Below are 16,113 nucleotides of genomic sequence, written 5' to 3'. Positions count from 1 at the left end.
TTCTTATGAACCCATATATTTGTTTATTTTTTTGTTTTTTTTTAAAGTAATTTGTAGTTTTCAAAGAGTACTAAAAGCCTTATAATAAAATGCTGCATCTCCTGCTCCTTTCCCTATCCCCTAAGAGAAAGCAGCTTTCAACTCTTTTCTTCAGTGTAGTATCCAGTATTTCTGGATTTATCAGTTTTGCACATGTAATTGCTTATTAAGAAATTAAGGCTTTAGCACTACCATCTCCCATGTCTTTAATATAGACATATTATAAATTTTTGGTTCAATTAATAGTATTTACATTATTATGACTATATAAATATTGTTTACTGCTGAACCATCTTGTTCAGGTTTTCTTTTTTTTTCTGGTCAATGCTTGTTTCCTTTTCTTCATTTACTTAGGTCTCTGTGTGCTTTTCCCATTTTCCACCCAAATCCTCCAAGATCTGTCACATATTATTATTACTATTATTATCATATTTATTATTATTATTTTTTGCTGAGGAAGATTTGCCCTGAGCTAACATTTGCTGCCAATTTTCCTCTTTTAATATGTGGGCCGCCACCATAGCACGGCCACTGACAGGTGAGTGATGTAGGTCTGTGCCCAGGAACTGAACTGGGTGCCGAAGCAGAGTGTGCCAAACTTAACCACTAGGCCATGGGGGCTGGCCCTGTCACATATTAATAGTTTTTCCAACAGCTCAAATTTTATCCATTAGGGTCCTAGATGCCTCTCTCCTCAGCCCTCTGTTCCAGGTTGGACTGGCTCCTCCGTGGGTCTGGGGCACAGCTGTCTGTCATCCTAGGATAATCCCCTCCCAGTTCTCTCATGTCCAGTCTCTTCTCTCTTTACTCCATTATCCAGGAGTTTCCTAAAGAAGGGTAGCCTAAGAGATAAATTTTATAAATGGTTGTGTGTCTGAAAATGTCTTTAACCTCATACTTGAGGATATCGTTGCAATTGCCTTTTTTTTCCCCCTCTCCCTTTGTGAGTCTTTTTTAACTCACTGTTTTAGGTTGTAGTGGGTCTTTCATCTGGGAGCTCAGTTCAGTGCTGGGACCTTCTCCTCTGTTGAAGAAATTGATACAAACAAATTTTGTCTGCTTCTACATTGGAATTGTGCACCAATGTACTATCACAATAAATGGACTCATACGATAAATGCTTAATTTATAATCATTAATGAATCTTCTAATTTTCTTAGTTTTTCCCTCCTTCATAAGAGGTGAATAGAAATGAAATACACTCCCCAAAATAGCTAAAGGTCCTGATAGAAGGCTAATTGTGGAGAAAACAAATACACTTTTCATTCTAACTTCTAGGAGATTTCCTAGACTTTATTTTCCAAACTTTTTATTGCCATTTTAATTATGGCTTTCCTATTTTTTTTTTGTTGTTCTCTGAGTGTCCTTTTCTGTTTTTTAAGAGTATCCAGCTCTTGTTTCATGGTTGCAAGATCTTCCATTATTATTTGACTGTGTTTCCTCTAATTTCCTTTGCTCTGTTTGCTTTGGTTTCTATCTTTTATGTCTAATGAAACTTTACTGCCTATATTTAAGAGAATCATGAAAAAAAATGATTTGGTAAATGACTAGCACTGTAGGGTACTCTAGAGGCTGGGTTGCCATTAGGTTGGGAGAGCCCAAATGACAGCATCTTTTCTGTTGGACTATTCAATTTCTGCAGATAAGTATCCTTCAGTTTTCTGCCTGGGGTTTATTCAGTTGGCTCTAAGGGTTCTTGGAACAGGTAAGAAAAGGGAACAGAGAAATCTCACCATTCAATAAAGTTTGGAGCAGAGGTAGATGTACATACCTAGTCCACTATTTTTAAAAGGAAGTCCTAGCCCATATTTTTATTGAATTACATTTCACAAAAGAAAAATTTCTGCAGTTAACTACCATCAACTTTCTTTTTTGGAATAAGTCTGAATATTTGGGATGAAAAGTTTAAGGATGCTCATTTTATTTCCCAGTTAAAAAAAAGTCTTAGCCCAGCATAGTGAATTCAGAATCTTTGGACTTATTTCTTTGGATTTACTTATAACAATATGTTAGAAATGTGTTAAGTAGAAAAATTGGCAGGATCAGAGTGTATGTGTGTGTTTGCAAGTGTGATAGCCAGAGAAAGCGATAGAAGAAAAGAATGAATCCAAGAGAAAGCAGCGTTAGATTTTGGTGGTGGTGGGGAGGGTGATGGTGTTTCCAATCATAGCCATGTAAACATTCTTAATACCACCAGTAATTTTTTAATGATTATCTACAGTTGATTTTTTCTTTACTGCCTAATCTTACAGACCATTCATGCTCTATCAGTGTCTTAAAAATACCGCCCCAATTGCGCTAAGAGTCCCTATGAATGACGCTTAGCTCTTGGGGCCCGCCTATCTACAACTCTCATTATCTTGGCTGCTTTCAGAACCCTCATATGAGCCAAATGGTGAACAATAACCAGAGTAGAGACTATTCTTTAGTTAAGCAACTGAGAAGGGGCTGCTTGGTTCATTAGTCCAAACAGGATCTTCTACTTTTTGAGTACCAATTAAGAGACCAGTAGATCTATCATTTATCTTCTTCTTTAAAAAAAAAAAAATCATTTGAATTTCCTTCAAACACTTTGGCGATGTGAACTCTTACATTTTTGCCCATGATATTATAGTACTATTGATAAGTGGTATGAATGGAAATGAAATACACTCCCCAAAATGTCTAAAAGTCCTGAAAGGCTAATTGTGGAGAAAAGAAATATACTTTTCTAATCTTTCCCCTTGGAGAAATTTTAACAGATAATTCCAATCTTAACAGTTTCATCCTACTTCAGTAAAACTGACGTTTCTCCCACCACCTCTTTGGAGTAAATTTCTACCTTTCTGCTGGATTTATGACTGCTATTACCAATACTATGAATTATTGTAGTGTCACATAGCAATGCTAGGATGCTGACTCTACTTCTTTGAAAAAAAAAGAGATAACCTCATGTCGGAGTTTTAAAATTTCTTGATCATAAAAGATACTGAAACATTAGTCAAGATTCTGGGCAAGCTTTATCACTCACTTTTTGTGCAACCGTTGTAAATCATTTAAGTTCTTTGTGTCTGTATTTGTAAAATACGCAATCCTCACCTGGATAAGTAATTCTCAGTCTAGTGAGCCTAACAGAAGATAAGCTTATCCAGGGGTAGAAATCATGTTTTATTCATCTTTGTTTTCTCTTGCTTAAATTCACAATAGTTACTTAGTAAATGTTGACTAAAAGAGTTTGAAAGAAAAATAGGACACAGGGCAGGTGGAAATCCTGTGAGAGCCTTATGAGAATAATTTTATATTAATTTAATACATTCAGCTTGATTCTAAAAACAACTTTGAGAGGAGGCCTGTGGGGCTGCATGTTCTTCAGCATAACGTGAAGTTCTGAGCTGATTGTAGTGGTTAGAAGATTAAAAGACATATATTTTTAATGGGCGAACTCTTTTTTCAAATACAGGCTATAGTCAGTATGTGGCTGAAGACCGATCTCTCTTGTTCAAGTGGCTCCTGTGTACCCTTTGAATTACCTTTGCACTCAGTGACAGTTTTAAGAGCTTGGCCACTTTCCACATGTCTGAAAGCAACTCTACGTTACATGTGAGAAAGATGTGGCTGACTTTAAACTTTGGCTGGCATGAGGAGAGGAGTGGAGAAGGCAGCAGAGATTGTTCCTGTACGGCTAACACTAGGAAGAGTTCTTTTGGATTTTATAGTCATGGAAATTAAAAGGTATGATCCAGAACCATATTCTCCTTTTAATTGTTTTTTGCAGAATGTTCTCCTCTCCTCCTTCCCCCATCCCATGTGGTCTCTAGAGGTCATTCTGACAGAAAGGATGTGAAAGGAAGAAGGGGCTGTCCTACTTTTTGCGTTTGAGAATTTGAGTACATTTCCGGTACTAATATTATGGGGAAATTGTGATTTGTTTTGTTATATAAATGAAAATCATGGTTTTCCTTTTTCTTTTTTACTTTCAAAGCAGCCACCTCTTTCTGGACATTTGTTTTCCTCCTTAAGTCACTGCTGAGGTATTTGCAAACCAAGCCAACACTTACATTTTATTCACCAAAGTAGAACAAAGCATCTGCTAATAGAAACAGCCTGGTAAATAGTGGGAAAAGCACGGAAGTCAGAGGACTTGTGTTTAAAGCTTGGTTTATTACTTACCCTAATCTGCCATTGACAAATCTTTCAACCTTTCTGAGTCACTCTATTCTCATCTGCAAAATGGGGTTAATGGAGGATTTCATCTGCAAAGTGGAGATAACACAGATTAAACGAGATGACATGGGTACATTATGCCCAAAATAAACATGAGTTGAATCTTAACAATAATATTATGACTGTGTGGTTACGACGAAAACTTTTTCTCTTTTTGCTGTCATAAATGCCTTTGGTAGCTTTCAAATTCATACTGCCCGGTCTTCTTTGGTGGGGATCCAGTAACACTGCTGTAACTCAAGTATACATGGATGCAATTTGTGTTCAGCTTCCTTTCTCAAGTGTTCAAACAGCCTGTTTGGAGAAGGCACAGAAGTACAAAGCAGAAATTTCAGCATATGGCATCAAATCTTGACAAGTCATCCAAAGGAGGAAAGATTGACGCCGAGGAAGGAAAACGGCTCTTTTCTGGGAATCACTTCTGCTCTTATAAAAAAAAGCCCCGATACCGCAATATTTTTCAAGGCAGAATATTGTCCCGGATGGAGGAAGCAACCCTGAGAAGCAGAAAAGGAGATACCTGGGGTTCCGAGTCGGAAAGGGGTGGGCTCAGAAGCTCACAGCTCTTTGTTGGGGGTGGGGGAGTTATCCTTTCGGTGGAAGAAATGGCTCCCCAACGGAGAGGTCGCTCCGCGGAAACGGCTGCACGACCCTCGCAGTCCCTGACCCCCGCCCCTCCCAGTTCTTGCGGACCCCACACCGTGGTCGGCCTGCGGTGCCTTTAAGACTTTTAGCCTGCTGCACATGCTCAGCTCTTTGTGTGTTGTTGGAGTTTTTCTCTTTTAAGAAAAAACGAAGAAATAGGCAGGAGGATGGGGCAGAGGAAGGGGGAAGAGCTGGGGAAAAGGCGCTGCACTTTTGCAGCGGTAGACTGACGGACGGGAAGGGCTTCTTTTCTGCTGAAGCTGCGAAGCGGGTCCCGATCTGATCTTTCGTTTGGGGGGCTCAGGAGGCGCGTGCTGCGAGCGGGGCCGGACTACCCGGCGCGCCGAGGAGAAGGGCACCGCGGGCACGCGGGCCACACCTGGGGGGCCGGTCTCCCCTCTGCGCGCCGGCCGGGCGGGGTAGGCGCGCGCGGGGGAGTCCCGGGTCCCTGTCAGGGCGGGGAGAGTCCACGGCGCGGGGCCGGGGGTGGGGAGCGTGGGCACGCGCGAGCGGGGGAGGCGGCCCGGCGCCCCGCAGGCTCCAGCAGCCGCCCTGGCGGCGGGTTAGCGGCGCGGGAGAGAAAATGGCTGCTGGGGGGCCGCCGGGCGCCGGCAGGGCGCTGCGAGGCTGACCCCCGCTCCCAGAATCCCCCCTCCCGCGTTGGGCGCGCCCACCTCGGGGCTCCCGCGGGCCCCCGCCCTCCCGGGCGCGCGGGGCTGGGAGCAGAGGCAGTTGGCGCGAGCCGCGGGCTAGGCGGGGCCGCGCGCAGGGTCCCCTCCCCCTGCCCCCCGCAGGTCCCCTCCGGAGCGCCCCGCGCAGCCTGCGCCGCCCGCTCCCCGCCTCCGGCCGGGCCCCGGACACCACGGCGGTGGGCTCGGCCCACTGAGGACAAGGTCAGGAGACAGAGAGACGATGCCCCAGTGCGGCTGGAGGGAGCTGAGAGGAGGCGACAGCGGTTGGGATCTGTCCCTCCTGACCGGGGAGCGGGACTGGGGCAGGCGCCGGTGAGGAGGAGGAGGAGAGGCGGCGGCGGCGGCGCGGTTTTCTCCGGCCGGCTTTGCCCTCAGGAGCATCCCTGTGCGCGCCCGCGAGCTCAGCACCCTCCCCGGGCAGGGGCGCCGGGGACGATGGAGCCGGGGGCCCGGGCCCGCACTGGCCCCCCGCAGCCGGCGGCCCCGGGACCGTGGAGGGCTCGACCGGCGGGCGGCGGCGGCGGGGGCGCCTCCTCCTGGCTGCTGGACGGGAACAGCTGGCTGCTGTGCTATGGCTTCCTCTACCTGGCGCTCTACGCGCAGGTGTCCCAGTCCAAGCCGTGCGAGAGGACCAGCTCCTGCTTCTCGGGCCGCTGTGTCAACTCCACCTGCCTCTGCGACCCGGGCTGGGTGGGGGACCAGTGCCAGCACTGCCAGGGCAGGTTCAAGTAAGTGCCTTCGCCGGATCCCGAACCTCAGCCCTGCCCCCCCGCGCGGCCTCGGGTCCCCGGGCCCGGAGCGACCCGCAGCGCGTGGCTGGAGCGGTGGGAGCGGTCCCACGGGGCCCCCTCCAGCGCCGGCGCCTCGGGGACTCCCGGCCCCGCGCGGAGCACTGACCGCCGTGGTCGCTAAGCCTTTCCTGATGGTCCAGATGTCCGCGGCGACTTCTAGTCCCCTGCTCATCAACATTTCCACACTCACTCACGGTGCCAAACCCCATTTTGTTAGGACACTGATTTTTAATCAAAAATGATGCAAGTAACTCATGAAATACTTGCGCATTGTGAAAAATTCAAACAATACAGGAGCGTAAAGGTTAAAAGTTATGGTCTACCAGGATCTCCCTTTTCCTTATCCTACTTTTCTCTCTAGAGGTAACCACTGCTAACGTTTTCAGTTTCTTTAGCAATAACAGTGATCGTAAGTAGAGTTTATGATGGGCTTACTATGTGCCAAACACTGTTATAAGCGCCTTACGTGGATTATCTCATTTGTTCCTCACAGCAACTCTATGAGTTACTAGAATTATTTTAATGAATTTACAGAGAGAAATGGAGGCAGTGAATTTAAGTAATTTGCCCAAGATTACACAGGAGTAAGGGCCGAGTCGTGATTCCAAGTCAGCCAGCTTAACTCTAGAATGTTTACTTTTAGCCAGTAACCTTGTTGACTTTGCTAGGACAGTCTTGAATGGAGAAAAACTAGCGTGACTTTGGGTTAGATGAAAGGATGAAATACCCGGACTTTTGAATGTGGTGAAGATAACGGATTTTTCTAACTGGTTATTTTACGATCAGCTGTTGTGTGGGAGCATCACTTCGGTTTTTCTGAAGCTCAAGGCCTTAAGGAGTTTGCTTTCCAGCAGTCAAGATACTTTCCCCCTATTGGTTGATTTTTTTGCGTTCCTGTCAGATATGAAAAGAAATGGGCGAATGTGGGGGAGCAGCAAATAAGATGGTTGAGGCGTTTACAGTAGCCATCTGACAACTGGCAGGTCATAGTCATTAAGTCAGTCACGTTCTTAGTCTACTAGATACTTAGTATGAAGTTTGCTGGCAGGTTTGTGACTTTGAAATTACACTATGTAGATTACTAATATTGATTGTCAGAGTGATAGCAAGATCTTGAGTGAAATGTCTCTTGGGCTCTAAGGCAAAGGTAGGTTAAGGTTCACCTTAAAATGTATTATAGGAAAAATTCCTGGGAGTTTTAAACACAGCATATTTTGCTTTTTTTTTTTTCTTAACTGTCGCTGGCTAAAACAATACCCCTTAAAATTCATTGTAAAAATGTATTCTTTGAAATGGCACTTTTTAATTTTAGGGAGTTCCTACTATTTAAAATAATTTGCAGCAGGTTTTTGGAAGTGAAATCCCAAAATGAAGTTTTCTGAAATTTATTTGTAGCAATAGGGGGAAGTGTTTTCTATCTTCATATTTTCTCAAATTAGTATAGCACTGTAGTTTTTAACATAGGTTTTTTTTTTTTTTTAAATTTGGGAGAGGTGCTAATTAAAAGTTTTAGAAAGTGTTTCAAGATGAGGAAATGTATGTTATTGAATTGTGCTTGTTAGTAGCCCTTTTTACTTACATATTCTTAAACTTTTGCTATCACAATAGCATCCAGGCTCTTGACCAAGCAAGAGTGAATTTTGAACATAGAAACTGGCAATCAACAATGAAAAAAGCCACATCTATCCTTTACATCTTTTTATACACAAATAGGAAAGATTGCCTGATTTGTATGTATGTTAGGGATATTGACCTTTGGGTGGGTGGATTTACCCCATTTGTCTAAAGAGAACAAAAATTGCTGCAGTCCTGAAAGCTCCTCTCTGCATTATTATAGTAGTGGAACTTGTTAATCAGCTAGATCAGCAGTCTGTGACCTCACTAGCAGATGTTGTTCCAGTTAGTAGGAATGATCAAAGATCAGGTTAAAACTGGCTTAAATAACAGAGAGATGGTGTTCATAAACATAAGACATCAGTGAGTAAAAGAGGAATTGCTTTTTTAATATAGATATAGTTAAGTAACAATAAACCCTGAACTAATCATTGAATATTCATCATTGCCTTGGAAGCTGTTATTTCCTATGATTCATTGTACTCTATTGGTAAGTACTTTTTCGTTTCTCTGGGGAATACAAGCTATTAATTAGAGTAAGTATAACAAGTATAACTGGTACCACTCTGTTTGGTTATGTATACTCTTAGGGGTAAAGAAAAGGTGGTATTTAATGTTAAAGGGAAGAATTAATTTAGAAGGCGTTCTTTAAAGTACATGCTAAGCTAAGAAAGGTTTGTTTGTGGATGGCAGTTTGTTTTATCCAGCATTTGGGGTAATAACACAGTGGAAAAGACTTTAACTGGAAATTCTCACTTCATTAATTGTCTTGAAAATCTTTTACTAAACTGAAGGATGGCAACCTAACAACAGACATAAAAAATGATCAATCTTGGTAAGCAGGTGTCAAAATTAATTGGCTGGATCCATGGTAACTTAGCTTTTTTTCTACTATGGGGATTTCAGTAGGGAATAAGAGTATTCTTCAAATGCTTCTTTAGAATGGAAGATTGATGGTAGGGGGAGAAATGCAGAAGCAAATATAGTATCAAAAGTGGTACTTGGATCCTCTTGGCGTTGATTCCAGTCTTCTGTTTCCATTTGAACACTCAGAATTAGAAGCCATTCCTCTCATAGGTAAAACAAAATGAACGCTGATCTTCAGCTAAAGCTAGACTGAAAGACTTAGGACTGAGAATCAGAAAGGAGAGTGCCAATTTGAAATACAGTAATTAAGGATATGATGTATGCTAATCTGAATTATATTTACTTGAGTAGCTTAGTATAACATTAGGCTAGAAAACGTTTTGCTATATAAACTCTATTTGAATGAATGACATTCTCTTTTAGAAGCTAGTTCTTTAGAATTGTTTTTGTAGAGTAGTTGAGATTTATGTTTGTGTAAATTTATATTTTGTGTTCAAACAGACATTTTCTTGCTAATGTGACTTAGGAATCTATGACTTCTAATTTCTCTTAGGTAAACAAAATAACCTAAATTAATGCTCTGAGATTGGAAAATATCTCATCATATTGTGAATAGTTTGTAAATATAAATTTATTATTAAAACACATTTATGAAAATATTTTCCTCAAATCATCTGTTAAATCTTATATGTTCAAGGGTATAGATTTTTTTTAACCTTTTAGGGTAGTTAAATATGAGTACTGAATTTTACAAGTGTATAATGGAAGTATTCTATTTCTAGTGACAGGAAAATGAAGATATCAGGAATGAGGTTGCTATTGTAAACAAAAAGGCGCAGAGTTAAATGTATAAATATTTTTCCTAAGCTACTATTAAAAAAAAAGTTTGTGTCTGCATATGCACACCCACACACATATATATATATTTGGAATTCTTCTTATTAGTAGTGGGGAAACTATCAGTAACTATAAAGTTAAATTGAATGTTCTCTGTCCCCAGGTCTTCTTTATTTCAAACTAATTTATATCCATATTTTCTTTCTTTTTACATTATTAAACTGAATACTCATACAGTAGAAATTTAAAATAATTTAAATTGAGCGTTACTAAGATCCTAAATTGATAAAGTAAGTTGCGTGTAGTGGCATGGTTTCAAGACCATGTGTCTGTGTAATTGGGATCCTTTAGCACAGGAGACTCAGCCCGTCTTTTTGTTTGCACTGGTCTTTTAAAGTTCCTTAAAAGTGTCACATTCCTTTTGGCCTCAGTGCTGTTACTTCTCTCTGAACCCTCTTTCCTGTCTGGTCTTTGCCTGGCTGATTATCAAACATCCTTCAAATCTTAGCTTATCCGAGTATCTAAAGGAGACTTTTCTGACTCCTCACACTGCGTTACTCTTTATTATGTACTCTTAGAGCACTATATTTCCTTTTTAATGCTTTCAAAATGAATTATTTAATTACAGTTGTAATTTTCCCTTTAAAGTATTTTTAAGAGCTTTATTGAGGTATAATTGACATGCAATAAACTGTACACTTTAAAAAGTTTGACATATGTATACACCTCTGAAACTATCACTGCAATCAAGATCATAATAATATCCATCACACCCAAAAGTTCCCTGTGCCCTTTTGTAATCCCCACCCCCTTCCTGCTGCCTCTCCTTGTCCCCAGGCAACTACTAAGCTGCTTTCTGTCACTATAGATTTGTTGGCATTTTCTAGAATTTCCTAAGTGGAATCATACATTGTGCACTCCTTTTTGTGTGGCTTCTTTCACACAGCATATTTAGTTTGAGATTCATTAATGGTGTATCAGGAGTTTAATTCCTGAGTAGTGTTGTAATGTATGGATCTCCCACAATTTACCATTCACCTAGTGATGGACGTTTGGGTTGTTTCCACTTTTCGGCTATTCTGTAAAGCTACTATGAACTTTTATGTAGATGTCTCTGTATGAACATATGCTTTCATTTCCCTGGGGTAAATACCTAAGAGTGAAATGGCTGGATCATATGGTGGATATATGTTTAATTTTTTAACAAAATGACACACTGTTTTCCAAAGTAGTTGAATAATTTACATTCCCACCAGCAGTGTATGAATGTTCTGGTTAATTCATATCCTCACCAACACTTATTATGGTCAGTCTTTTAAATTTTAGTGGTTCTACTAGGTATATAATGGTATCTCAGTGTGATTTTAATTTGCATTTCCCTAATGACTAATGATGTTGAGCATCTTGTCATGTGAGGTGTCTGTTCAAATCTTTTGCACATTTTTTAAATTGTTTTTTTTTCTTTCTTACTGATCTTTATGAGTTCTTTACATATTCTGGATACTGGTTCCTTATCAGATATATCCTTTGCAAATATTTTCTCCCAGGCTGGACCTTGTCTTTTCATTCTTTTAACAGGGTTTTCAAAGAACAGAAGTTTTAAATTTGATGAATTCCAGTTTATCATTTTTTCTTTTATGGATTGTACTTTTGGTGTTTTATCTAAGAAAACCTTGCCTAAATCAAAAATTTTCTTTAATTTTTTTTCTTTCTAGAAGTTTTGTAGTTTTAGATTTTACGTTTAGGTTTATAGTCTATTTTGAGTTGATTTCTGCATATAGTGAGAGGTATGGATCTCAATTCATTTTTTTGTGTCTAGTTATTCAGTTGTTTCAGGACAATTTGTTGAAAAGACTATCCTTTTGCTGCTAAAGGGGTTTTGCACCTTTGTTGAAACCATTTGTTCATATATTTGTGTGTCTTGTTTCTGGACTCTACTCTGTTCCATTGATCTCTTAGTCTATTTGTTTGTCAAGACAACAATGTCTTGATTATTGTAGCTTTATAAGTCTTGAATTCAGGAAGTGTAAGTCCTTCAATTTAGTTCTTTTTCAGTTCTTTTTGTTTTCTTTATTTGGTGAAGAAGATTGGTCCTGAGCTAACATCTGTTGCCAATCTTCCTCTTTTTGCTTGAGGAAGATTGGCCCTGAGTTAACATCTGTTGCCAATCTTCCTCTTTTTGCTTGAGGAAGATTGTCCCTGAGCTAACATCTGTGCCAGTCTTCCTCTATTTTGTATGTAGGATGCTGCCAGAGCATGGCTTTAGTGAGCAGTGTGTAGGTCTGTGCCTGGGATCTGAACCCATGAACCCCAGGCTGCTGAAGTGGAGAGTGTGAACTTAACCACTGCACCGCCGGGTCAGCACCTTTTTCAATTATTTTGACTACTCTAGGTCCTTTACATTTTCATATGAATTTCAGAATCACTTTGTCAATTTCTACACAAAAGTCTGCTGGGATTTTATTTGGGATTGTGTAGAATCTATAGATGAATTTGGGGGGACAGTTGACACCTTATCAATATTGAGTTTTCTGACCCATGAACGTGGTCTCTCTCCCCATTTATTTAGGTCTTCTTTAGTCTCTCAGCAATATTTTAGAATTTTCAGTGAACACTTATTACAATTCTTTTGTCAGATTTTTCCGTAAGTAATATATTTTGATGCTGTTGTAAATGATGTATATTATTTTTTAGTTTCCATTTCTTTTCTTTGTTTTTTATTTTTAATTTTTTAATTTTTTTTTTCCAAGGAAGATTAGCCCTGAGCTAACATCTGCCAATCCTCCTCTTTTTGGTGAGGAAGACTGGCCCTGAGCTAACATCTCTGCCCATCCTCCTCTGCTTTATATGTGGGACGCCTACCACAGCATGGCTTGCCACATGGTGCCATGTCCACACCTGGGATCCAAACCGGTGAACCCTGGGCTGCTGAAGCTGAACATGCGCACTTAACCACTGTGCCACCAGGCCAGCCCCTAGTTTCCATTTCTAATTGTTGCTATTATATGGAAATACAACTAATGTTTGTATTTTGATTTTGTATCCTTCAATCTTGCTGAGCTCTCTTATTAGTTGTAGTAGACTTTTGAAGATTCCTTATGATTTTCTATATATATTGTCTGCAAATAAAGATAGCTTTACTTGGAGCTGGCCCTGTGGCATAGTGGTTAGGTTTGGCATACTCCACTTTGGCAGCCCAGGTTCACAGGTTTAGATCCTGGGTGTGGACCTACCTCACTCATCAGCCATACTGTGGTAGTGACCCACATATAAAGTGAAGGAAGATTGGCATTGATCTTGGCTCAGGGCTGATCTTCCTCAAGCAAAAAAAAAATGATTGTCAGCAGGTGTTAGCTCAGGACTAATCTTCCTCAGAAAAAAAAGAAAAAAGAAAAAAGACACTTTTACTCCTTTCTTTGCAATCTGGATGTCTTCTGTTCTTTTTCTTGCCTTATTTCACTGGCTAGAACCCCCATTGCAGTGATGTATACAGTTGGTGAAAGTGGTCAACCACGTCTTGTTCCTAATTAAGGGGAAAAGATTCAGTCTTTAACCATTGAAGTATGATGTTATCCGTCAGTTTTCTGTAAGTCGCTTTTATCACATTGAGGAAGTTCCTTTCCATTCCTAGTTTGCTGAGAATTTTTATTAGAAATGGATATTGGATTGTGTTAAATACTTTTTCTGCATTTGTTGAGATGATCATATTATTTTTCTTTTTAAGTTTGTTAGTATGATGAATTGCATTGCTTAAGGTTTGAGTGTTAAGCCAACCTTACATTCCTGAGATGCACTGCGTCTGAAATGACCTACTTTCCTTTTTGAGTATTGTTTGGATTTGACTTTTTAAATTTTATTTAGAGTTTTTGTATATATGTTCATGAAGGCTATTGGTCTGTACTTTTCTTGTAATATCATTGTCCGATTTTAGAGTCAGGGTAATGCTGGCCTCATAGAATGAGCTGGGACCTTCCTGGTTAGTTTGCTGGAAGGATTATAGAATTGACATTATTTCTTCCATATGTGTTTGGTAGAATTCACCAGTCAAACTCTTGAGGCCTGGAGTTTTCTTTAACTCCAAATTCCATTGATTTAATATAAATCCAATTTATTTTATATATATATATATATATATAAAACTACAAGTTCAGTTTATTTAATATGTATATGTAAGGTTGTATGACTAGAAGCCTTTAAAATTTATTGGTCAGAATATTGTCTATCTTGGTCAATGGTCCTTGCACATGTGGAAAGAATGTACGTTATGCTGTTGATGGGTAGAGTGTTGTATGAATTTCAGTTGGGTCAAGTTGGTTGATAGTTTTGTTCAAGTTTTCTAATACCCTTCCAATTTTCTGTCTGCTTCTATCAGTTATCGAGAGAGAGGTATCAAAGTCTTCAATTATAATTTTGTATTTGTCTCTTTCTCTCTGCAGTCTTATCTGTTTTTGCTTCAGGTATTATGAAGCTCTGTTATTAGGTGCATAAATTTTGTATTATATCCTGTTGATAAATTGATCCTTTTTTCATTATGAAATGACCATTTGTTGAACAGACTGTCCTTTTTTCATTGATGTCCTTGCACCTTTGTTGAAAATCAGTTGGATATCTCTATCTCTGTAACTGTTTCTTGACTGTTCTGTTGATTCATGTGTCTTATCCTTTTGGGAATCTCTCTCTTTTTTCACTACTATATCTTTATAGTAAGCCTTAAAATTAGATAGTGAGATTCCTCCAACTCTATTTTTATTTTTGAAGATTCACTTGGTTATTCTAGTTTATTTGCTTTACACATAAATTTTAGAATCAGTTTGTCACTTAAAAAAAATCCTGCTGGGATTTTGAGATTGTGTTGACTCAAGAAATCGTTTTGGGAAGAGTTGACTTTTAAACAATACTGAATTCTCCAGTCCATCAACATGATGTATTTCTTCATTTATTTAGGTTTTCATTGATTTCTTGCACCAGTGTTTTGTAGTTATCAGTTACAGGCCCTGCATATATTTTGTTGGATTTATAACTAAATAGTTTATGTTCCTTGATGCATTGTAATTGATAGTGTTTCTTTTAATTTCAGTTTCCACTTGTTCATTTTCATTAAATGGAAATACACTTGATTCTTGTATATTGACCTTGGATCCTGCAATGTTGCTAAACCCACTTAGTTTCAGTAGCTTTTTTTGTAGATTCCTTGGGATTTTCTACATAGACCATCATGTTGTCTGTGGGTAGAGACAGCTCTTCCTTTCTAGTAATACGCCCTTTGTTTTCCTTCTTGCTCTATTGTACCGGTTGGGACCTTCAGCTTGGTGTTGAATAAGAGAATAAGAGTGGATATTCTTGCCTCGTTCCCAATCTTAGGTGGAAAACATTCAGTCTTTAAACATTAATTATCATGTTAGCTGCAGTCTTTTTTGTAAATGCCCTTTATTAGGTTAGGAAAGTTCCCTACTATTCCTAATTTTGAGAGTTTATCTTGTATGTATGTTGAATTTTATCATGTTTTTCTGTATGTGTTGAGACAGTCATTTGGTTTTTCTTCTTTAGTTTGTTGATATTGGTGAGATAAATTGATTGATTTTTCAAAATGTTTAATCAGCCTTACATTCCTTGGATAAAGTCCACTTGGTCACAAGATATTATACTTTTTATCTATTGCTGGATTTGATTTGCTGATATTTTGTTGAAGATTTTTGTTTCTGTGTTCATGAGAGATATTGCTCTGTAATTTTATTTTCTTGTAATGTCTTTGGTTTTCTTATCATGGTACTGCTAACCTTATAAAATGAGTTAGGAAGTGCTTCCTCTTCTGTTTTCTGGAAGGTTTTATGTAGAATTGGTATTACTTTTTTCTTAAATGTTTGGTAAAATTTATCAGTGATGACATCTGGGCCTGGAATTTTCTTTGTGATAAGACTTGCAACTATTAATTCAATATCTTTAATAGATACAGGGATATTGGTTTTATGTATTTCTTTTTGAGTGAGTTAGTAGATTGTATCTTACAGAGAATTGGTCCATTTCATCTAAGTTTTCAAATTTATAGGCATAAAGTTGTTCGTAATATTCTCTTATTATCCTTTTAAAGTCTGTGGGGTCTTTAGTGATATTTCTTCTTCCATTTCTGATATTGGTAGTTTGTGTTTTTTTCCTATTTTCTTGCTTAGTCTGACTACACATTTCTTAATGTCAGTGATCTTTTCAGAGAATATGTGTTTGACTTAATTTAGTTAGCTAGTTTTTCTTCTGTTGTTGTGGTTTTCAATTTCATTGATTCCTGCTTTCTTTGATTTTAATTTGCTTTTCTTATTCTAGTTTCTTAAGATGAAAAGCTTGGATCATTAATTTGAAATATTTCTAAGAAAAAGTTTTAATGCTATATGTGTTCTTCTAAGCACCGCTTTAGCTGCATCTCACATATTTTG

The 16,113-nt window shown here is 39.2% G+C and overlaps 1 protein-coding gene and 1 long non-coding RNA gene across 5 annotated transcripts in view; one reads left to right on the top strand and one right to left on the bottom strand.

Annotated features, from left to right (window-relative positions):
* Positions 1-5,220, bottom strand: part of LOC138923195 (uncharacterized) — a 30,048-nt gene extending 24,828 nt beyond the window's left edge. Inside the window, exons 1-2 of the long non-coding RNA XR_011436478.1 lie at positions 4,189-5,220; positions 1,003-1,063 (exon numbers count right to left, since the gene is read on the bottom strand). This is a non-coding gene — a long non-coding RNA (uncharacterized lncRNA). The remainder of the gene's footprint in view (positions 1-1,002; positions 1,064-4,188) is intronic.
* A 166-nt stretch (positions 5,221-5,386) lies between these two features.
* Positions 5,387-16,113, top strand: part of ATRNL1 (attractin like 1) — a 740,103-nt gene continuing 729,376 nt past the window's right edge. For 2 of the 4 annotated variants that reach the window (XM_070260546.1, XM_070260536.1), the window contains exon 1: positions 5,388-6,307. In XM_070260546.1, the coding sequence (XP_070116647.1) occupies positions 6,015-6,307 (293 nt within the window). In that variant the 5' untranslated portion in view covers positions 5,388-6,014. Of the gene's footprint in view, positions 6,308-16,113 lie in introns of all 4 variants that reach the window. The other 2 variants (XM_070260557.1, XM_005602549.4) reach the window with 2 other exon arrangements.

This window comes from Equus caballus, chromosome 1 (genome assembly GCF_041296265.1).
Source record: "Equus caballus isolate H_3958 breed thoroughbred chromosome 1, TB-T2T, whole genome shotgun sequence".
NCBI classification, from domain to species: Eukaryota; Metazoa; Chordata; class Mammalia; order Perissodactyla; family Equidae; genus Equus; species Equus caballus.
The sequence above is the reverse complement of the archived record's forward strand: the minus strand, read 5'-3'. Positions and strand labels throughout refer to the sequence as shown.